Source organism: Anarhichas minor, unplaced genomic scaffold (assembly GCF_050575085.1).
Source record: "Anarhichas minor isolate MPS153535 unplaced genomic scaffold, ASM5057508v1 ptg000050l, whole genome shotgun sequence".
Lineage (NCBI taxonomy): Eukaryota > Metazoa > Chordata > Actinopteri > Perciformes > Anarhichadidae > Anarhichas > Anarhichas minor.
The window spans coordinates 2413894-2438112 of NW_027466496.1; the positions used below are offsets into that span (position 1 = coordinate 2413894).

General features: G+C 42.6%; 1 protein-coding gene and 1 long non-coding RNA gene across 2 annotated transcripts in view; one reads left to right on the forward strand and one right to left on the reverse strand.

The window, feature by feature from the left end:
- prkdc (protein kinase, DNA-activated, catalytic subunit) overlaps positions 1 to 8672 on the reverse strand; it is a 29932-nt gene extending 21260 nt beyond the window's left edge. The window contains exons 1-25 of the mRNA XM_076112631.1: positions 8358 to 8672; positions 7319 to 7395; positions 7131 to 7235; positions 6725 to 6799; positions 6453 to 6561; positions 6211 to 6323; positions 5996 to 6095; positions 5838 to 5893; positions 5658 to 5688; positions 5425 to 5582; positions 5145 to 5291; positions 4721 to 4885; positions 4354 to 4522; positions 4062 to 4111; positions 3793 to 3900; positions 3362 to 3511; positions 2994 to 3103; positions 2593 to 2752; positions 2319 to 2405; positions 2096 to 2215; positions 1459 to 1615; positions 1257 to 1366; positions 660 to 747; positions 342 to 505; positions 72 to 224 (exon numbers count right to left, since the gene is read on the reverse strand). Coding sequence (XP_075968746.1) covers positions 72 to 224; positions 342 to 505; positions 660 to 747; positions 1257 to 1366; positions 1459 to 1615; positions 2096 to 2215; positions 2319 to 2405; positions 2593 to 2752; positions 2994 to 3103; positions 3362 to 3511; positions 3793 to 3900; positions 4062 to 4111; positions 4354 to 4522; positions 4721 to 4885; positions 5145 to 5291; positions 5425 to 5582; positions 5658 to 5688; positions 5838 to 5893; positions 5996 to 6095; positions 6211 to 6323; positions 6453 to 6561; positions 6725 to 6799; positions 7131 to 7235; positions 7319 to 7395; positions 8358 to 8520 — 2925 coding nt within the window. The 5' untranslated portion in view covers positions 8521 to 8672. The remainder of the gene's footprint in view (positions 1 to 71; positions 225 to 341; positions 506 to 659; positions 748 to 1256; positions 1367 to 1458; positions 1616 to 2095; positions 2216 to 2318; positions 2406 to 2592; positions 2753 to 2993; positions 3104 to 3361; positions 3512 to 3792; positions 3901 to 4061; positions 4112 to 4353; positions 4523 to 4720; positions 4886 to 5144; positions 5292 to 5424; positions 5583 to 5657; positions 5689 to 5837; positions 5894 to 5995; positions 6096 to 6210; positions 6324 to 6452; positions 6562 to 6724; positions 6800 to 7130; positions 7236 to 7318; positions 7396 to 8357) is intronic.
- A 772-nt stretch (positions 8673 to 9444) lies between these two features.
- Positions 9445 to 11983, forward strand: LOC142971890 (uncharacterized). Its single transcript, XR_012959425.1, has 3 exons — positions 9445 to 10040; positions 10607 to 10665; positions 10908 to 11983. It is a non-coding gene; the product is annotated as an uncharacterized LOC142971890 (long non-coding RNA).
- The last annotated feature ends 12236 nt before the right edge of the window (positions 11984 to 24219 follow it).

The following is a 24219-nucleotide window of genomic DNA, read 5'->3' on the forward strand; positions in this document are numbered from 1 at the left end:
TTCCAAATTCCACGATATGACTTTTAATGGGACTTGTGCTCGGGGTGACTATGTTGTTGGGGCGCACATACCTGATCCACATCGCAGGCTAGACGCAGTAGCACAGGAAACAGCCTCTTGTGCAGCTTGTACATGGGCGGCAAACTATTGTCTCCCTCCACCATCTGAGCACTCTTCCCAACCATGTAGACCACCAAGCTGTGGAGAAGCTCACAAGCTGCTACCTGCAGCACAAAAGAAACGGGAGTAAAATACTCATTTCTATTGGGTGGTACCATTGTCGTCAGGCCTAAGTTTGCATCAAATTCATTTGGGAAGTGCTTTGATGTTGGAGGACGTACTTTGGTTTGTCTGTCACTTGTGGACAGAGCCAGTTCACTGATGTGAGGCAGAAATGGGTCGAGGTAGATGACTGGCTTCATATCGGCGAATGGCACCGCAAAGCTGAGCCTTTTCTCAGAATCCCAGGCGACAAATTTCTTCATCGTTTCCTCTGATGAGACCGCTGAATGTGAAAATAGAGGCCTACGATCAACAAAACAGCGCACTTCTCGCAGTCATGTGTCAAGTGTTCTCGAACCATCACAGTGGAGCGAGGCCCAATGTGTCAGTGTAAAAAGGAATGAGACGGCGGCGGGTTTGTTATAAAAAATTCTTACCGGTTACAAGGTTCCTGTTCAGCTTTCCTCCCAGGTGACCGAGCAACTTCACCACTCTGAGCCTCACCGTGACAAGAGGAGCGTCTTCCTGCATTCACACAGAAGCAATCAGTGAGCTCAAGGACAGGACTTCTCATGAATGGGTAGCAATTCCACTCACCAATATCTGCAACGTGCAGTAACAGGTGATTCCTGAGCACTTGTTTTGAAGTAATTCATCTTCATAAGAGAAATATTATTATATAAAATGAAATGACTCCTAGAGATACTCCTCAGTCTTTTTGGGGGTCTGTAAATTCTGGCACACATCACACAAAGCACGTTCTCCTCCTTCTGTATTTGTATTGTTGTGCTAATGAGGCGAACACACTACTCCGCGGACTGAAGTTAACAGTCCATTAACCTTGTTTACAATAACTGCAGCCAAATTGCGATGATAATAGACTAAAAATATAACTTCTTATATGAACTTTACTGACTTGTTCGGGCAGTGAGAGACTATAGAGAGTGAACTGGACATTTTATGTTATGAAGGCTGAAGCCACAGTAAGAAATAAGACAAGAAGCAAGATGTCTTCCCACTTTCCCATCCAGTACCGTGGTGAGCTGTTTCGATTTTTTCAAGAGCCTCGTCATCACTCGGCTGTACCCCTTCTCACTTCTCGAAGACACAGAAGACATCACCTCCCAGTTGCTGTCGTCTTTGTCTGAAGTAAACACCGAAATAGATTTTGGTAATTTCATTGATAATCTTCATTTACTGAACTGAAATCTCCCCCCGATACTATCATGGGCTTACCGTTGGTGTTGGTTTTCAGGTATCCGTCCAGAAGAGGAAGGATGCTCGTGTAGCAGTTTTGCATGGTCTCCAGAGGAATGTGGGAGGACCAGTCCTCGAGAGCATCAAGGGCCACGTTGGCCAAAGGAACATGGCTCAGACCCAACTTCAGAGCCGCCTAGACGCCCATTCACACACACACAAAACTTACGGTAAGAGTTTCTGTCTTAAGTCCCCCACAGCCCTGTCAGATCAAGTTAAGCTCCCCCTCCATCACCCCTCCGTCATGTTCCAAATGCGTTCATTTGAATTCATGTTAATATGGATTTAATAGTGGATGTTATATTTTTCCCAAACAGTCAATGTTTAGGTTAGTTTGCACTTGTAGCACTACCACTTGGAGTGGCTATTTATACATGACTTTCAGCTATCTATTTCAACCATTCATCCATTGCTTTTAGCAATTCGTTTCTATTTCCTAGTAATTTCTTTTTTATCAAAGTACATGATTTGACTCCAGAATATTTCCCTGGTAATTGTGAATTACTGCACTAAAGCCCCGACTGTACATCTGCATACTATGTTTTAGTTTGAAGCTGTATTCATCTGTCCTTATCTAGGTGACAAAAACACAATGAAACAAGTTCAAGGATCCCACCTCGAGAGCAGGACAGTAGGCCTTGATGTCCAGAGCTATGATGTTGTGGTGCAGCGAGAGGACGAATGTCAAGCAGGACGCCAGCAGCTCATCTTTGTACTGCTTCATTCTCACACACACCTGTAAGGAAACATGTCACTTACATCCCCTGCATATTAAGGTCCTCAGTAGTGCCACATTTTAGTTGACGGCATTCCCAGGAAGTATTGTAAAGAGAAGCTACCTCTTTTCCAAACTTAGAGAAGAGGGCGAAACAAGCACTCTTCACTGTGTCACTCTGGGGGGATGTCGAGCTCCTCGGGCCAACTCCCTGATCAAAAACAGAGAAAAAATAGAAATGTCACTCACGTTGAATACACGAGTAAAAGAAGTACAAGTAATACAAATCTGAGTTTGCACAACAATGCTGAGCTTACAGGACATCCATTGTTGTTGTTCACCTGATCACATACCCACAGCCTTGATACAGTATTCATGTGTATTCATGGAAATATTACCTGGTAGTACTTGATTCTCTTTGCAATTTTCATGGTGACAGAGAGCAGCTTGTAAAAGCCACTGACAAGTGGATTTCGTATGGAGTGGAGGATAAGTTCATGGCTCAAGGGATACATCCAGGACTGAAAATACTCCAGGTGTTTAGTCAGCAACAACTCGCTGCAAAAAAGGGAAAACAGTGTGAGACAGACATTGTAAATGCTTAAAATGACTGTGGGAGAATGCACAGTATGTTCAATTTAATAATAATACATTTTATTTGTACAGCGCTTTAAAAAGGTACTCAACGGTACTTTAAATGTGATAAGAATGTCTGCTTGTCCCGCTGTTAACTTTGCCACTTTTAAAGAGCCTCATGATGTCTGGTAGACCGATCTCCCATGTGTGCTGCCTCCAATACCTGCAGAAGTCAACCAGGTTGATAAAGGCAGTGAAATCTTTGATCTTATTGGGCACCAGATGAGCCGTGGGGTCGGAGGACGGCAGGACATGGGCCGCATCATCTGGAGCCTGATAGACAAGGAGGCCATGGATTAGGGTTCAAAGGCTATTAAAGGGAAACGGATATACTGTATGTTTAACCGATACTGCCAATAGCAAGTATACCAAAGCTTTTACAGTTTCATGCCATCGACATGGGACATAATCAAATCGACTGAAACAATATCAACATATCTCGTACACTAGCCAATCCAATTTCACTTGTCGACAACTTTTTATGAATGTCAGTGAAGTATGTCAAAGTGGGACCTGAGAGGGAGACCTCACCTCCTCTCCCGTCGTCACTTTCCGCACAGACAAGTCCAACTTTTCCACAATTTTGAGGATTGATTTCACCAACTCGTCATAAAGCAGACGGCTCAAAGACACGAGGGCGGCGTTCTGACTTTCGAAAGCTCCATCCAAAAATACTGAATCCTGCAGAGGACGACACAAACGCAACAAGGGCAAAAAATAAAATGTGCTGCTTATTGTGCGTACCCAGCAAAGTGGAAGAGACCACGCTGGTCCGTAAATGCAATCTATCTCATGACACAATGCACCAAAATATTTGCAATTCAAAACTCTGCATGCTGGATGTACTTAAAAAGGGATGCTAAGTGGCCAAATGGTATGTAATGTAAAATAAATAAAAGGCTGTACCAAACAAATCTGCTGTAATGAATTAGAATAAAACTTAAAAAACAACATAGCTGTACCTTCAGCAGATCACAGTCTAGAAGGCTTTTAAACAGGGCAAGGTAGTTCTGACTTGATGGAACTTTCCATTTTCCAGTACGAACTTGGGAAGACTCGCCGTCTTTGTCCTGAGGGAAAAAAGGACAAAATGCATATTTCTTCTACCAGCACAGTCAAAAATAAACGAGACATTTTGATTTAAGGAAAATAAATGAAACTGCAAATAAAACATTCAGCTGAGTAAACATATACATGTGTGTAAATTCACATCTGAAATCATGCGCCTGACCTCAGAAAGCATGATGGGTTTTGAACAGACACGGATCAAGCCCTGGTGCACTGAAAAAATTGAGCAGAAGTGAAAGTTTAAGCAGATAACAGTCACAGAAAAAGCAGCATGCAGGTTTAAACAATACATGTATTGTATTTTAGGGGCCCTTTACCACTTTGACAGTCTCTTCTCTCATTTCTGAGAGACGACGAAGACATCATTGTAAAAGCCGTACCTGATAAAGGGCAGTTCTCTTTTTTTCAAGATATCATGATGGCCTTTAGGTGCAGTGTGCTCATGGGCGACCTACCCACAGAGCTAATGAATCCCCAGAGGACAGGTCCTTTAGAGGCCATGGCCACCAGCACCTTCAGGATGGCCCTGCAGCAAACAGTCTGCATTCTCTCGCTGTACTGGGGGAAGCTGTCGATCTGCACCACGAGCAGACGCTCCAGCAGTGGTGTGTACACCTCTGGAATCTGAGACCAGGGACAAAAAGCAGAAGCTCAAGTTAATCATGAGGGTGAATCAGTATTTCTCTCTACTGCAGGACACAGTGGTGTGTATATAGGCAGATACACATATGGATTCAAATCTGTGATTGTCAGCTTGATTCAGGGTATTGTTGCTAGTCGGCATTTGGTCCAAGTGAATGACAATGAGCGTGACTTTGTTACCTTGTCCAGGTGAATCAGGACACAGGCTATAGAGTCCAGGAAGCTGGGCAGCTGGTAGAAGCTGTCTTCCTCCCCGTCAGACTCTGTCAGATACATCTGCTTACAGCGCTGAATCAGCTCTGTGTACATCAGGTCCACATCTTGTGGGCACACTTTCTTGCATGGCTACAAAAAAAAAAGCAATCCGTTTTTTGCATTAAGAAGTCAAGATTGTACACAAACAGCAAAGGATGATCTAATGGATTACACAGGAAACCAAACGTAGAGCAATGGGAACACAGAATATTACTAAGAAGCAACTGATGGAAATGCAGATCGCAACAACTCAAGCAGCAAACATGCACGTCTGAAATGCATGTGCATACATTTATTGTCAAATAGGTTTTGGTTTCATACAGCTGTATTGAAAGCAAATAAAACGTACGGCGGCAAAGAATCCATATCCTCGTATAGCAATGGACAGCTCCTTATGTGTCGAGTCCATGGTTCTAATGATGCCGCAGAACTTCTGCATGAAGAACTTCAACTTGCTTTTGTGCTCCTCGATATTGTCTGCCACCAGCATTGCAACCTTAAAATAACAAAAAAAACATGTGTTGGAATGTCAAGGAGTGTATCACAGGCGGTTTTATTCTCATCATGGTGCCGCTAACCCGTCCCGACTTGTTTTCTGCGCCTGTGTGGAAAAGCCTCGGAGCGTTTACCTGTTTGAGGAAGGCCTCGAGTGCGTAGTAACTCGTCTTCTTCATCTCAGCGTTGATGTGTCCACAGAGCCTGGACATGACTTCAAACAGAGCTCTGTAGTTGTCCATGAGGCAGCTGCTGAACTGAGACGCATGTCTGGCAAGTAATCTGAGCCCGGCTGTTGAAGAGACAAAGACGCGTGAGTTTTCAGGGAGTTTCATCTTCGTGTTGCTATGGAAATAACAGGCCTTACCAAATGTGACTGCGTAGCGTGTCATTGACATCTACAACAAAAGATGAGAAAACAAGCGTTTTTTAAAAATATATCAGTCAATTTCAATCTGGATGTTATATTTCGCTGCTCGCTACGACCATTTATACCAAATAATGATTTGCGCTGTGATAGTTGGACAGCAGAGACGGGGACATTTACCTGGGGGCTGACGGCCTTCAGGGCATACTGAAAAATGTCCTTAGACGTCGCTGGGTCTGCAAGTCAGAGACGCACACTAATCATGCACCATCACGCACTAATCATAGAAACGGCATGTTTGGTTGAAAATTGTGAAATAAATAGATATAGCGTCCCACCTTCCTCCATTGTTTTAGTGAAGTTGACCATAAGAGCGGTGATTCCTCTCAAACATCCAGCTACAACAAAAAGTTTTGGTTCCTTTGTTGAAGAGGTCATCTGAAACGAACAGATCGACAGACACAACTGATTACGCGAACATTTGAAAATACAATAAGTGCAGAGGATAGCAGTTCTGCCCAAACACTCGGTGCCATCTCCCCTGTTGACAAACCTGTTCTTTGAGCTCTCCCAGATAGGCTCTGTAGAGTTTGTCAGAGTTGTTGACCATCTCGCTGGGGTGAACCTCTGCGAGAACTCCCAGCAACTCGTAGATTTTGCCGAGGACTAAAACGAAAGATTTTTTTTTTTTTTAAATGTACGTCATTTACATTTTCATCTCCTGCATGAATTCCTGTCATCTCCATTCCAGCGTTAAACTAAACTTTGGCTTCAGGCCTTAAAACGAAGACTCACCTGAATCTGGCAGTTTGCTCCTCTGACAGAGCTCGCCGTAATATCTGTTGAATATATCACAGATTCGAAGCTCTGCCGCCACACTGGAAGCCTTTGTTGTTTGGAGAACCTGAGGAGAGTAAGAACAAGAACAAGGTCCAGCCAGCATATATATAAGATCATATAAATAAGGAATTTTGTCAACAGTGGATCTTTTCTTTCGCTCAGTTCATGTTGCACAGCTAACACACTCGGCTGATGTCAAAGAACCCAGGAGGCCAAGAGAAACCAACCTTGATAAGGAGCTCCAGCACTAGAGTCCTACACTTGGCTGCTTTTTCCTTTGTATACACAGCCATGCATGTGTCCTGCACAAAGAAATGGAGAAAAACAACACGATTCATTTGAGGTATTACATGTACACATACAAAGGTCTGTTTTATTTGTGGTACGGTTCACTTGTCTTGTGTTATACTGAGAGGTGTATGAATACATACAGAGGCTACTTTGTGTCAGTATCAGCTTCAGTCGGACACTGAATTTACTTTGAGTGCACGGATGCAGCATTATGTGTAAACATCGTTCCTTTTCACTGCTGTCATAGCCACACTTTCCCTGTTGTTGTCATGCACACATGTAAAAATCAGATGAAGGCATACATCACACTAGCTGTAGAATAGTTCTAAAGGGGGAACTTACTCTTATGTCAGTGGCGTAAGTCTTCTCCCAACCTTTGACTCTTGGTGAGACCCTGTCCAAGAACTTGTCCAAAAAACTCAAGGTCTCAACTCGGGTGTCCCGGAACTGGAAAACAGATGTTTTCTGTCAACACGAGAACTTTTCAGTGTAGTGACATCATTGTTCACTAGATGTTCCTAGATGCCTACCTCATCTGACGCCAGGGACCTCCTGAGGAAGCTGAGCAGTCCATAGTCCTTTGAGAACAATAAGGACGTCTGTAAAGCTTCAAGACCAAAGATGCAAAGACGGAATCAGAAGGAAATGTTAATATTTATTTTCGCAGTATGTGTGTCACCAAACACTAAACTCTGCACATTTAGGAGCACCGTGAACTTTGATACATGAATACATCTGTGCAATTTTTAAGCCTCTATCATCAAATTTGTTCTTCTGCCTCCAAACAACAACTAAACACCAACTGTGTTAGTAATGTGCTGTAACTTTACTTCACACGTGATCAGTTTAAGGAGCTAAAACAATAATCTAGATATTATGAAGAACACTTTAGTTGAATTGACGTTAAGTGGCGAGCAAGAGAGAACACATGTTAGATAAACAGGGAGTGACTCTGTAGCTCTAACTGAGCGGAGAAGCTGGTGCCAGGATGCTGAGTCGAGCCAAGAAAGAGAGATGACCACGGTCATAGGTCGAGCATGCACTATGAAAATATGGTCATAATGTTATGTTTTGCATGAGGTAAGAACTACAGGGTGAGTCCCTCCTGAGGAAAAGGAGTCATGCATGGAGTCTGTGGCGTGCAGACTTTTGAATCTGCTGTTGCAAATCCACTTAAGTATTTTAATATTGCCACACTTTATGCTTGGAGACTGTTTCACTAGTGTACTATTGCAGACTTCCAATGGAGTAGTGTTAGTAGCCTCCACGCTTGGCTTATTGTCACGTGGTATTTATATTGCATTCTGACTGAGCGTTACCGCCCACCGCAGGGAGTTTTGGCGGAAGAGCTTGATGTGATGCAGGCAAACAAAACAAAACAAAAGTAAATGCGCAATTATTGAAATAATTTATGCATTACGAATTGACAAGTAGCTTCTAAAGATCCACACACCACCTCGTCCTACAAAGTGTTTAAGGCTCATGCACAGCAGAAACATCGTCAACATTAAACTGCCAGATTGTTATTGGAGTTTGGCGCGGAGTATTTGACGGACTTTATGGTCTTACCAAGCTCGTTCTCGGTTGTTGTTAGCATGCACTCCTGTCCCAAGTCACCGATGATATCGTGACATCTCAAAGCTGCAGCTCGGGTGTCTTCGTCCGAGAGAGATTCGTGAAGTTTCAGAAGAAGCACTTGAATGCCTCCAGCAGGGTTCCTCTCGGAAGACATAACTGCAGCGCGGATCTAAGCTAACATTAGCATCACATCAGCCACGTTACTTTCTCTCATAAGTAAGTAGTCAGAAAGAGGACGCCGGTAAATGGAAAGAACACACTCTGGCAGACGTGCTAGGGAAGAGCCATTACATTTCAAACAGTCACGCACATCAGGAAGAGTCAGGATGGGATGCATCTGTTTCAAAATAAAAGCCCCGATGGTGAAGGTTCCGTGAACGTCTGGTGACATAAAGTATCCTCTAGTTCAGTGGTCCCCAAACACCGGGCGGCGGACCGGTACCGGGCCGCACAGAAATAATACATATTATATTATTTCCGTTTTATTGATTATCAGCGTCTGAAAGAAGTTTTATTTTGAAAGATGACCGGATTCTCTCGCAATTTCATCCGCCTGTGGCTCTTGACATGTCAAGACGCGTGTATCGGTCACGTGACCTCAAAAATTAAGCCCGCAAACTAGCGAAAATTAGTAAATAACTTTTGGAGAGCTTCCTTGCAAATGGTAAAGGCCACTAAGGAGACAGAAGAAGAGCCGACAACTTCTAAGAAAATGAAATCTTCATTTAACATTAGTGAAAGGATTGTCCCTGCCTTTTAGGGGTTACAGTACATATAATACCACATTAACCTTCTTGGCCCTAGCCCTATTTTTAGGCCTCTTCGCGAAAATTGCATAGAGTCCTGAGCTCTAACTACAAGGTCTATTTTAATAATTTTGATGCTAGAATACTGGTAACACTTGTGAGATGTGTTTAATTGTGTAAATATTGTGTATATGTTACTGGTTAATAACTGACATACTTATGGCACAGCTCAAATTGACAAATTTCTAGGTTCGCCTGGAAAAAAGCACTTGTATTGAAAATTTTTTATTTAAATAATGCAGCTGTAAATCTAAAACCACACAAAAGTCATAGAACAACACGTGTTACATGTCCCCACAACATATTTTACTTCGATTGAGTGAAGAAAGGCCAGCATAAATGGTCATAAAAATCAAAATTATGATTTTCGGAACCAGCTGTTGCATTGCTGTATACTCATTTTATATACTATATAACTACATATTAACTATATATTCACTTTTCTTATCACTAAGAGTGTTCAATAATCCTAATAAATCAGTTTGACACCATTTTGAATAATTTTGAGCAGTTATGATTTTTCATATCTGTCATTCATAACAATAAATGGCTCATAATGTGTGTCATGTGACCCTGGTAAGGCCGATTTACTCGTGTGAGACATTTTTAGATGCGGGATAGTCCAACGGGAGCCATGCAGGGGTGTTTGATCGTATACGGGTCTGTTTACTGACTAAAAATCGCAAAATGCTGGGCGAACCCCCCTCTCTACATGGATTGCTCCACCCCACAGAATCGTCTGCCATTTTGTCATTCATTCCGCCAGCGCATTGATCTCACTCACAGGCATGCAGCACAACATGGAGGAAAGAGCTGCGCCGAAATCCGCTGGAATAAATCCGTTTTTCGTCGCCAAAACCGTCAAAACGTAAGTTTTTTTACCCAATTGTTTTTCTCGTGACCTGTGGCCGATGTTGGCATGCATACCCATAACTTTTGAACGGTTTGAAAGAGAGTAATTTGGACGCCGCTGTGCGTTTCCGGGTCGAATCGTGCCCCTCCTGCATGTGTTCAGCCGCCATGTGCGATCATGCTCCGTGATGAGAGAGCCATAGAGTGAGCATGGATCGTCGATTTTTGGCCAAAATTGTGGCAAATCTTCCAGATATCGTCCAGATATGATATTAGTTCATGTATAATTGTGTTTGCAGTGTTTACAATGGCTGGTATGATGATGTTGCTCGGACTTTTCACGTTAATTCGATATGTATTTTGTCTGGAGCAATAATCATATTTCTTTATGAAAAATGCTTTCTACGACACGCTGAATGCTGCACACTCTAAAAAAGACCCCCACCGGGGGCTCTCGGGACCAACGGGTTTTAATAAAATATGTAATAGAATAAAACTTTTGACAAACAACGCTGTAGTTGTACACTACGACTACTGGGGGGCAGTGTACACTAATGATCATGTTAATGCTTTGTTTCTCAGCCATCAACAATCCATGGATATATGGTATCCGCAGACACAATATCGTGCTACGTTTTCCGGTGAATATTTCAAAGTAAAACTGTCGATGTGGTAGATGAATTGCTATCGTGCGACAATGGGGCTTTTAGTTCATTGCAGGAAAGATTGCGTTTTCCTAAAACTATGCTGTTGATGTAGTAGTAAGTCAGAAAAGATCAGTTCCAGTGTGTCTCTCTCTAACTGTATACGTAATAACGTTATCAATGACTGCATTGATATGAAGAGCATGTTTGTTGTACTAATCTATCTGTTTCTGTTTCAGCTGTTTGTCTGAGCAGAGCTACCAGGTCCACAGCAGCCCAGCACCAGTACCCACCTCCCAGAGGACCCCCCCCCAGACCTGCACCCTTAATCCTGCGTCTCTACAATCTAGCCCTTTACACTAACTACCATTCAGAGGAGCATCCTTTGTGGCCAAGTTCACTTATTTAACTATTATTGTGTCATTATTTGTGACATGACTTTCCCCGTGCATTATGGAGGTCGTTATTAGGTTGGAGAAAAACTAATTCACGTACACAATCTATTGACAATCTTCTAGCCATGAGTTATTATATCCTTTAATTTGGACTGAAAACAACTTGAACTTTTTTATGTTTCTCTTTGGACACTCCTTTTTGAATAGTTAAGTGAACTGACAGGGTAACTTGTTTTTTATTTTTTATATAAAGGAATTCATCCACACCCATGCTTTAAGTGATTGTCTTAGCTGTACTGAAGATATCATTTCATCAAGAAATAGAAGTCTGGTTATTACGGTTGATTTGCTTTATTCTTATTTGTGTATTCTTGCAGGGGAGTTTGGTAGTTTATCATCTTTCCTGCATGTGTACTTTGTAGCGTTTGACCTTAACTGACATCGCTTTGTCAGGATCCAAACATTCCAATTAAACAGACTCTGACCGTAACGTACTTCTTTTATTTATAAAAGAAAAGCCAAACCCTATGCTCGCTCTGTATTAAGCATGTAATATTATTAATGCTACTTCTCAAGTTGTTGTTTTTTGTAAACTGTGCTATGCATAGTGTTTTGGTGACTACTGTTCATTTTTGACTCGTGTTGAAAAAGCATACATTCCTATATTGTGAGGTTGCCTTCGATCGAAGTAATCAAAGTGCTCTTGTTAGTTGACAGTGGCTGTGATGGTTTTGAATGTTGCCTTTGTCAAAGTCTAATATGCCCTGTCCACACTACTCCGTTTCTCCTTGGATGCAGATTTGTCAAATAGAAACGATCTCCGTCCACACGGGAGTTTCAGCATCATTCTCGAGTTGATCTGCGTCCACATGGCAGCCTTCGAAGGCGGACAGCACGTGACCATTAACGTACACTGGGCATGCGCGTGACGGTGTAAACAGGAAGTGGATTGCTTGCTTAGTTTAAAAAAAAATACGACAGAGTAATAAAGTAGTCTTTAATAATGAAAGGTTGTATTTGATACTTAAGATCTTCCTCTAAAATCTCCCTCTATAAACTCAAACAGACACAGTTCGTGGAAAGTTTTAGAAGTTTTATTTTTCAGACGTAGTTACAGCGCTGCCGGTCTCTCGCTCTCTCTCTCCAAATTGACTTTAACATCAACACTTACACATAAACGTTTACTAGATTATGGGTCCATCAATGTGGTCTCTCACTCGTTTCCTCCGTGTTGTCTGTTCTCACTAGTAGCTCTGAACGTCATGTCCGCCTAGCCAGCTTCTAAGCTAATTTTAACATTACCGCCAATGGAGAAATGCTAACCGCGATTAGCATTACAGCGCTGCGGGTCTATCTCTCTCTCTCACATCAAATTTACTTTAAAATCAACACTTGCACGTAAACGTTTACTAGAATATGGGTCCATAAATGTGGTCAACACACGTCTTTCACTCTATTCTGCTCTTGCTTCGTGCAGGAAATGCTTAGCAGATCGCTAACAGTAGATCCGTGAAATAAAGACCATGGAATCCATAGAAGAGTTTCAAGACTTCAGTGTGAATCTTTCTTATTTGTAAAACTGTGGAAACACAATATGAAATATGGCTTTACAAACTGTCCCTATACACATTACATGAATACAAAACAACAATCCATGATATAGCCAGCATGTAACATGTCCGCCTAGCTAGCTTCTAAGCTAATTTTAACATTACCGCCAATGGAGAAATGCTAACCGCGATTAGCATTTAATACAACATAAATGTTATACTAAACACGCGAATAGAATATATCTACGTAAATCTTTTCATGCTTCATGAATACATACTTACAGACTAAGGTCTCTCAAGGCTACCAAACGGAAGAAGTAAAACGTTAGTGCAACGTGTCTTCTCATTAGAATCTAAAAACAACGAGCTGCTCCATAGGGCTGATGCCGGTCACGCCGCTCGCTAATCACTCCAATAACAGCTGCTTCCTCCACAGAAATGCAGACTTTTACTGCACAGCTGCTGCTAGCTGTTGTGCTAGCAGCAACATCATGTAGCTGTTGTGCTAGCAGCAACGCTTGCAATTAGTTATCCATGTTGAAATGAATCGCCGGTAGCCCAGTTTGTTTTCTTCCGGGTACGGGTCACGTGATAGTGAGTGTGACGAATCAGGGACGGAGACGTCATGGTTGCCAAGAACCAATCCAGTAGCGAACACGGGTGTGGGCGGAATTTTTTCTAAGCACATCCGTATCCGACCGTCCACACGCAAACGCAACCCCGGAGTTCTCAAATACCTCCAACCTCGGCGGAGTTTTCAGATTCCTCCGTTTAGGGTGCTCCAAAACTCCGGCGTAGTGTGGTCGCTCAGTGTAAACGTAGAAAATACGGAGTAAAAACGGAGTAATGTGGACAGGGCCTGAGAGTCTAATGGAGCAGTTGGTTGGGTTAGGGTTAGGTGAAGTCCACTGACCCATGTCTATGACCAGCACAACATTTCCTACTATTTGACCTAAAATGGTTGATAAAGACTGCAAATTATGGGCATGAGGGCAAGTTGTTTTTAAAAATTACACAATATTTTTCAAGCTCCACTCCACGGAATTTAGCATGCAGAGTTGCCATGGTGACATCACATGTCACTTTGATGTTCTAGAACTTACATAAGGCCTTTAGGACATCACATCACATGTGGCTTTGATGTCTAGAACTTACATATGGCTTTGATGTTATGCCAAGTCACATTCATAGAGTATATATACATCTTATTTCTCTAGACAGAATCACTCCCACAGCAAGACAAGCTCCTCTGAATCTACTCAACTTCGATACTATTTGGAAACATTTGATAGGAAAAATGTCTCAAAACGAAGCGAACAAGGAGTTTCAGCTAAAAATGCATGACATACTCTGCAACAAGTCTGTACGATACCTTGTTTTAGACTTAATTGGAGAAGGATCTTTTGGCAAAGTTGCCAAGTGTATTAATTTAAATACATCCGAGATTGTAGCCATCAAGATCAACAAAGAGTTGATAGATCACGTCAGAGAAGTGAAAATGCTGGAACAACTCAGGACCCTTGACCCAGAGGAAAACAACTTGGTGAGATTCGAAGACAGTTTCATATTCGAAGGCATGTCTTGCATCGCCTTCCAGATGCTGGACAGGAGCCTTTCGGACTTGATGAGACAGGCTCCACTGACCCTTAATGAAATCCGCCCCATAACACGTCAGCTACTTGTAGCATTTGAAGCCCTGAAGGGTATCGGCATCCTTCACACAGACCTGAAACCTGACAATGTTATGCTCGTCAACCACCAGGATGATCCCTTCAGGGTGAAATTAATTGACTTTGGTTTGGCCATTCCAGCATCAGAAGTAACGGAAGGAATGATTATGCAACCTTGTGCATACAGAGCTCCAGAGGTGACCTTGGGCCTCCCCATATCTGAAGCCATCGACATGTGGGGACTGGGCTGTGTCCTGGCAGAAATGTACTTAGGCCAGGACCTCAACAATGGCAAATCATCATACCACGTAATGAAAACTGTTTGCCATCTACTCGGCCAGCCAGAAGACCACCTGCTGAATGCTGGAATGTACACCAACCAGTATTTCAACAGGGAGCACTGCTCTCCCAATTCAAGATGGAGACTAAAGACATCAAAAGAGTACAAGGAGGCAACCGGTATCCAGACAATTTCAAAGTGGAATTTCGACACTGTCAAAACTTTGGATGAAGCAGTAGAGTTCTACTCAAATGCAAATACTTGTGTTGAACATGAAGACATAATGGCATTTTTAAATCTCCTAAAACGGTTGCTCGATCCAAATGCTGAAACAAGAATCACCCCAGGTGAAGCCCTAAACCATTGTTTTGTTACAATGGCTCACCTGGTAGATCACATGGACACCTCTTCTTATCCAAATGCTGACTATGATTTGATGGTCGTCTCCCCCCCATATGATTCAGATGAATGTGATGAATCAACTGACTCAAGAGATGGATTCTCAGACACAGACAGCTCCAGCTGGGAGAGCGTAGACTCCATAGCATACAATGGTGATCCTCCAACTCCACAAGAACCAATTCAGATACAAAAGCATGACATACTCTGCAACAAGTCTGTACGATACCTTGTTTTAGACTTAATTGGAGAAGGATCTTTTGGCAAAGTTGCCAAGTGTATTAATTTAAATACATCCGAGACTGTAGCCATCAAGATCAACAAAGAGTTGATAGATCACGTCAGAGAAGTGAAAATGCTGGAACAACTCAGGACCCTTGACCCAGAGGAAAACAACTTGGTGAGATTCGAAGACAGTTTCATATTCGAAGGCATGTCTTGCATCGCCTTCCAGATGCTGGACAGGAGCCTTTGGGACTTGATGTATGAGAGACAGGCTCCACTGACCCTTAATGAAATCCGCCCCATAACACGTCAGCTACTTGTAGCATTTGAAGCCCTGAAGGGTATCGGCATCCTTCACACAGACCTGAAACCTGACAATGTTATGCTCGTCAACCACCAGGATGATCCCTTCAGGGTGAAATTAATTGACTTTGGTTTGGCCATTCCAGCATCAGAAGTAACGGAAGGAATGATTATGCAACCTTGTGCATACAGAGCTCCAGAGGTGACCTTGGGCCTCCCCATATCTGAAGCCATCGACATGTGGGGACTGGGCTGTCTCCTGGCAGAAATGTACTTAGGCCAGGACCTCAACAATGGCAAATCATCATACCACGTAATGAAAACTGTTTGCCATCTACTCGGCCAGCCAGAAGACCACCTGCTGAATGCTGGAATGTACACCAACCAGTATTTCAACAGGGAGCACTGCTCTCCCAATTCAAGATGGAGACTAAAGACATCAAAAGAGTACAAGGAGGCAACCGGTATCCAGACAATTTCAAAGTGGAATTTCGACACTGTCAAAACTTTGGATGAAGCAGTAGAGTTCTACTCAAATGCAAATACTTGTGTTGAACATGAAGACATAATGGCATTTTTAAATCTCCTAAAACGGTTGCTCGATCCAAATGCTGAAACAAGAATCACCCCAGGTGAAGCCCTAAACCATTGTTTTGTTACAATGGCTCACCTGGTAGATCACATGGACACCTCTTCTTATCCAAATGCTGACTATGATTTGATGGTCGTCTCCCCCCCATATGATTCAGATGAATGTGATGAATCAACTGACTCAAGAGATGGATTCTCAGACACAGACAGCTCCAGCTGGGAGAGCGTAGACTCCATAGCATACAATGGTGATCCTCCAACTCCACAAGAACCAATTCAGATACAAAAGCATGACATACTCTGCAACAAGTCTGTACGATACCTTGTTTTAGACTTAATTGGAGAAGGATCTTTTGGCAAAGTTGCCAAGTGTATTAATTTAAATACATCCGAGACTGTAGCCATCAAGATCAACAAAGAGTTGATAGATCACGTCAGAGAAGTGAAAATGCTGGAACAACTCAGGACCCTTGACCCAGAGGAAAACAACTTGGTGAGATTCGAAGACAGTTTCATATTCGAAGGCATGTCTTGCATCGCCTTCCAGATGCTGGACAGGAGCCTTTGGGACTTGATGTATGAGAGACAGGCTCCACTGACCCTTAATGAAATCCGCCCCATAACACGTCAGCTACTTGTAGCATTTGAAGCCCTGAAGGGTATCGGCATCCTTCACACAGACCTGAAACCTGACAATGTTATGCTCGTCAACCACCAGGATGATCCCTTCAGGGTGAAATTAATTGACTTTGGTTTGGCCATTCCAGCATCAGAAGTAACGGAAGGAATGATTATGCAACCTTGTGCATACAGAGCTCCAGAGGTGACCTTGGGCCTCCCCATATCTGAAGCCATCGACATGTGGGGACTGGGCTGTCTCCTGGCAGAAATGTACTTAGGCCAGGACCTCAACAATGGCAAATCATCATACCACGTAATGAAAACTGTTTGCCATCTACTCGGCCAGCCAGAAGACCACCTGCTGAATGCTGGAATGTACACCAACCAGTATTTCAACAGGGAGCACTGCTCTCCCAATTCAAGATGGAGACTAAAGACATCAAAAGAGTACAAGGAGGCAACCGGTATCCAGACAATTTCAAAGTGGAATTTCGACACTGTCAAAACTTTGGATGAAGCAGTAGAGTTCTACTCAAATGCAAATACTTGTGTTGAACATGAAGACATAATGGCATTTTTAAATCTCCTAAAACGGTTGCTCGATCCAAATGCTGAAACAAGAATCACCCCAGGTGAAGCCCTAAACCATTGTTTTGTTACAATGGCTCACCTGGTAGATCACATGGACACCTCTTCTTATCCAAATGCTGACTATGATTTGATGGTCGTCTCCCCCCCATATGATTCAGATGAATGTGATGAATCAACTGACTCAAGAGATGGATTCTCAGACACAGACAGCTCCAGCTGGGAGAGCGTAGACTCCATAGCATACAATGGTGATCCTCCAACTCCACAAGAACCAATTCAGATACAAAAGCATGACATACTCTGCAACAAGTCTGTACGATACCTTGTTTTAGACTTAATTGGAGAAGGATCTTTTGGCAAAGTTGCCAAGTGTATTAATTTAAATACATCCGAGACTGTAGCCATCAAGATCAACAAAGAGTTGATAGATCACGTCAGAGAAGTGAAAATGCTGGAACAACTCAGGACCCTTGACCCAGAGGAAAACAACTTGGTGAGATTCGAAGACAGTTTCATATTCGAAGGCATGTCTTGCATCGCCTTCCAGATGCTGGACAGGAGCCTTTGGGACTTGATGTATGAGAGACAGGCTCCACTGACCCTTAATGAAATCCGCCCCATAACACGTCAGCTACTTGTAGCATTTGAAGCCCTGAAGGGTATCGGCATCCTTCACACAGACCTGAAACCTGACAATGTTATGCTCGTCAACCACCAGGATGATCCCTTCAGGGTGAAATTAATTGACTTTGGTTTGGCCATTCCAGCATCAGAAGTAACGGAAGGAATGATTATGCAACCTTGTGCATACAGAGCTCCAGAGGTGACCTTGGGCCTCCCCATATCTGAAGCCATCGACATGTGGGGACTGGGCTGTCTCCTGGCAGAAATGTACTTAGGCCAGGACCTCAACAATGGCAAATCATCATACCACGTAATGAAAACTGTTTGCCATCTACTCGGCCAGCCAGAAGACCACCTGCTGAATGCTGGAATGTACACCAACCAGTATTTCAACAGGGAGCACTGCTCTCCCAATTCAAGATGGAGACTAAAGACATCAAAAGAGTACAAGGAGGCAACCGGTATCCAGACAATTTCAAAGTGGAATTTCGACACTGTCAAAACTTTGGATGAAGCAGTAGAGTTCTACTCAAATGCAAATACTTGTGTTGAACATGAAGACATAATGGCATTTTTAAATCTCCTAAAACGGTTGCTCGATCCAAATGCTGAAACAAGAATCACCCCAGGTGAAGCCCTAAACCATTGTTTTGTTACAATGGCTCACCTGGTAGATCACATGGACACCTCTTCTTATCCAAATGCTGACTATGATTTGATGGTCGTCTCCCCCCCATATGATTCAGATGAATGTGATGAATCAACTGACTCAAGAGATGGATTCTCAGACACAGACAGCTCCAGCTGGGAGAGCGTAGACTCCATAGCATACAATGGTGATCCTCCAACTCCACAAGAACCAATTCAGATACAAAAGCATGACATACTCTGCAACAAGTCTGTACGATACCTTGTTTTAGACTTAATTGGAGAAGGATCTTTTGGCAAAGTTGCCAAGTGTATTAATTTAAATACATCCGAGACTGTAGCCATCAAGATCAACAAAGAGTTGATAGATCACGTCAGAGAAGTGAAAATGCTGGAACAACTCAGGACCCTTGACCCAGAGGAAAACAACTTGGTGAGATTCGAAGACAGTTTCATATTCGAAGGCATGTCTTGCATCGCCTTCCAGATGCTGGACAGGAGCCTTTGGGACTTGATGTATGAGAGACAGGCTCCACTGACCCTTAATGAAATCCGCCCCATAACACGTCAGCTACTTGTAGCATTTGAAGCCCTGAAGGGTATCGGCATCCTTCACACAGACCTGAAACCTGACAATGTTATGCTCGTCAACCACCAGGATGATCCCTTCAGGGTGAAATTAATTGACTTTGGTTTGGCCATTCCAGCATCAGAAGTAACGGAAGGAATGATTATGCAACCTTGTGCATACAGAGCTCCAGAGGTGACCTTGGGCCTCCCCATATCTGAAGCCATCGACATGTGGGGACTGGGCTGTCTCCTGGCAGAAATGTACTTAGGCCAGGACCTCAACAATGGCAAATCATCATACCACGTAATGAAAACTGTTTGCCATCTACTCGGCCAGCCAGAAGACCACCTGCTGAATGCTGGAATGTACACCAACCAGTATTTCAACAGGGAGCACTGCTCTCCCAATTCAAGATGGAGACTAAAGACATCAAAAGAGTACAAGGAGGCAACCGGTATCCAGACAATTTCAAAGTGGAATTTCGACACTGTCAAAACTTTGGATGAAGCAGTAGAGTTCTACTCAAATGCAAATACTTGTGTTGAACATGAAGACATAATGGCATTTTTAAATCTCCTAAAACGGTTGCTCGATCCAAATGCTGAAACAAGAATCACCCCAGGTGAAGCCCTAAACCATTGTTTTGTTACAATGGCTCACCTGGTAGATCACATGGACACCTCTTCTTATCCAAATGCTGACTATGATTTGATGGTCGTCTCCCCCCCATATGATTCAGATGAATGTGATGAATCAACTGACTCAAGAGATGGATTCTCAGACACAGACAGCTCCAGCTGGGAGAGCGTAGACTCCATAGCATACAATGGTGATCCTCCAACTCCACAAGAACCAATTCAGATACAAAAGCATGACATACTCTGCAACAAGTCTGTACGATACCTTGTTTTAGACTTAATTGGAGAAGGATCTTTTGGCAAAGTTGCCAAGTGTATTAATTTAAATACATCCGAGACTGTAGCCATCAAGATCAACAAAGAGTTGATAGATCACGTCAGAGAAGTGAAAATGCTGGAACAACTCAGGACCCTTGACCCAGAGGAAAACAACTTGGTGAGATTCGAAGACAGTTTCATATTCGAAGGCATGTCTTGCATCGCCTTCCAGATGCTGGACAGGAGCCTTTGGGACTTGATGTATGAGAGACAGGCTCCACTGACCCTTAATGAAATCCGCCCCATAACACGTCAGCTACTTGTAGCATTTGAAGCCCTGAAGGGTATCGGCATCCTTCACACAGACCTGAAACCTGACAATGTTATGCTCGTCAACCACCAGGATGATCCCTTCAGGGTGAAATTAATTGACTTTGGTTTGGCCATTCCAGCATCAGAAGTAACGGAAGGAATGATTATGCAACCTTGTGCATACAGAGCTCCAGAGGTGACCTTGGGCCTCCCCATATCTGAAGCCATCGACATGTGGGGACTGGGCTGTCTCCTGGCAGAAATGTACTTAGGCCAGGACCTCAACAATGGCAAATCATCATACCACGTAATGAAAACTGTTTGCCATCTACTCGGCCAGCCAGAAGACCACCTGCTGAATGCTGGAATGTACACCAACCAGTATTTCAACAGGGAGCACTGCTCTCCCAATTCAAGATGGAGACTAAAGACATCAAAAGAGTACAAGGAGGCAACCGGTATCCAGACAATTTCAAAGTGGAATTTCGACACTGTCAAAACTTTGGATGAAGCAGTAGAGTTCTACTCAAATGCAAATACTTGTGTTGAACATGAAGACATAATGGCATTTTTAAATCTCCTAAAACGGTTGCTCGATCCAAATGCTGAAACAAGAATCACCCCAGGTGAAGCCCTAAACCATTGTTTTGTTACAATGGCTCACCTGGTAGATCACATGGACACCTCTTCTTATCCAAATGCTGCCTATGATTTGATGGTCCCCCCCCCCCCCCAATATGATTCAGATGAATGTGATAAATCAACTGACTCAAGAGATGGATTCTCAGACACAGACAGCTCCAGCTGTGAGAGCGCAGACTCCATAGCATACAATGGTGATCCTCCAACTCCACAAGAACCAATTCAGATACAAAAGAATGTCATGGCTCACCTGGTAGATCACATGTACTTGGTGTACATGTGATCTACCAGTTGAGCCTTGACATTCTTTTCCATGACATTCTGCTCTCATAGCCTATGAGTTGATCCGCTGAATTAGTTTTCTCCGGGTTCCCCAGTTTCCCTCAAAAAATAAATAGGTTATGTTAATTGGTCTATCACTGAAAGGGGAAGTGAATTCCTTCTTCAGATGTTAAGACTAATTTACATGGGTCACCTGGTGGATCACATGTACTTGATATACATGTGATCTACCAGTTGAGCCATCACATTATTTTATATCTGAATTGAATGTCGTGGCTCACCTGTTAGATCACATGTACTTGGTGTACATGTGATCTACCAGGTGAGCCATCACATTATTTTATATCTGAATTGAATGTCGTGGCTCACCTGGTAGATCACACGTACACCAAGTACATGTGATCTACCAGGTGAGCCATGCCATTCTTTTCCATGACTTTCTGTTCTATGAGTTGATCCCCTGATTTAGTTTAGCCTTAGGTTTTCTCTGGGTTCTCCAGTTTCCCTCAAAAAATAAATAGGTTATGTTAATTGGTCTATCACTGAAAGGGGAAGTGAATTCCTTCTTCAGATGTTAAGACTAATTTACATGGGTCACCTGGTGGATCACATGTACTTGATATACATGTGATCTACCAGTTGAGCCATCACATTCTTTTATATCTGAATTGAATGTCGTGGCTCACCTGGTAGATCACATGTACTTGGTGTACATGTGATCTACCAGGTGAGCCATCACATTCTTTTATATCTGAATTGAATGTCGTGGCTCACCTGGTAGATCACACGTACACCAAGTACATGTGATCTACCAGGTGAGCCATGCCATTATTTTCCATGACTTTCTGTTCTATGAGTTGATCCCCTGATTTAGTTTAGCCTTAGGTTTTCTCTGGGTTCTCCAGTTTCCCTCAAAAAATAAATAGGTTATGTTAATTGGTCTATCACTGAAAGGGGAAGTGAATTCCTTCTTCAGATGTTAAGACTAATTTACATGGGTCACCTGGTGGATCACATGTACTTGATATACATGTGATCTACCAGTTGAGCCATCACATTCTTTTATATCTGAATTGAATGTCGTGGCTCACCTGGTAGATCACATGTACTTGGTGTACATGTGATCTACCAGGTGAGCCATCACATTATTTTATATCTTAATTGAATGTCGTGGCTCACCTGGTAGATCACACGTACACCAAGTACATGTGATCTACCAGGTGAGCCATGCCATTATTTTCCATGACTTTCTGTTCTATGAGTTGATCCCCTGATTTAGTTTAGCCTTAGGTTTTCTCTGGGTTCTCCAGTTTCCCTCAAAAAATAAATAGGTTATGTCAATTGGTCTTGTAAAGGACTCTTAAGAGGTTCTGTGAATGTTTCCTACTAACCTTTTAATTAGAAGTTACTTAAGTTAATTACTTCCTGCTAGCCTTTATTTTGTAAGTCCCTTTTTACGTTTTGGGTCCTTTATTTTGAAATCTTTTTTGGCGAAACCGGAAGCCGATCCAAATCTCGTCAGAGTATGTTAGCTTGACTTCGCCACAAGAAAAGTATGAAATTCACGGTACAGACTAAAAGGAAAAGTATTATAAATATATTACTCCGCAATTAGAGTAATTAACGGTTAAGCACCTAGCTGGAACGGGAACAAGGTATTGTGTGTTCATTGTGTTTGATGTGTTGGTGTTTCAACTGGATGCTAATGTTAGCTTAACAGATATAGCTAAATGGCTGTGGTTTTGAGCTGGCACTGACATCTGGTTGAAGCATTAATATATGCTCCCATGTATATTTAAATGTTTTCTGAATGTTTAAACTCATAAGAGCTCATTTATGATTTATCTGTTCCGTAGCTCTTACGGTGTTTTCTGGAGAAAGGAGAACGGTAAATTTGTGTTCAAAATAAAAGCCACAACGGTTGAACATGAATAAAGGCCTCTGAAACATCAGTACGCTTCACCATTGTCCGGCTGGGGTCCGCTACAGGTCTATCACTGAAAGGGGAAGTGAATTCCTTCTTCAGATGTTAAGACTAATTTACATTCTTTCATAAAAATATTCACTTTTGGACGTTTTCTGGTTTCGTCCCACAGCCCAAAGTTGTCTGTGTCAGCTTTGAGAAAATAGTGATGTGGCCTCATAAAAAAAATATATATATACGGTATATATATATTTATAGTGATTTATTAGTTATTGTAATTGAGAATTTAGGAAAAATTCAGTGTTTTATGACGCAAGGCATCTCAAAGTGCTTTGCTTCTAAAGGTCAACAGAGAACAAAAGTTATGAACTCATTTGTAACTTTAGTACGGTGTAACATGCTCCCAAAGCAAGAGTCTGTCCATTCATGGTTAAAGGCTCTGGTCTCACTGATCACTTTTCTCTTCTTGGAGAATGCCATGTGAAATAACTTCTCTGACTCACGTAAAACTCCTACTCTTGCGTGTTTGATTGCATGTGCGTCTGTGTATTGTTGTCATCCCGCAGCGTTTCCATCTCTCAGTTGTCATCTGCGCCACGGAGAGCACACAATCTGCAGAGTCATGGAGTGGAACTTATCTTTACATACAGGCTCTCATCGGCATGCTGAGCAAACGTCAAAGTTTTGAGACCTTATAGTGTCAGATAAAGGTGGCTAAAGAAAAGAAATAAAGAAAAAACACTCCCCTCCTACAGTTTTGTCAGTTTTCAAGTTATTTAGTAATTATTTATATTTAAACTAATTCCAATATAAATGGGTTCATTTGACATTTACAGTGACATTTAATGCACATGTACAGTACCCCTAGGAATGTACATGTGCATCTGTTTCCTAGCATGTATAACTGTTAGCACAAAGTGAGACCAGTAGATGTCAGCATAGCGGAGGAAAACAGCTGCCAAATAAATAGCAGAATGAGTGCCAGGGCCAGTGTGTCCTGGCAACAAGAGGTTCCTTTGAGATATGT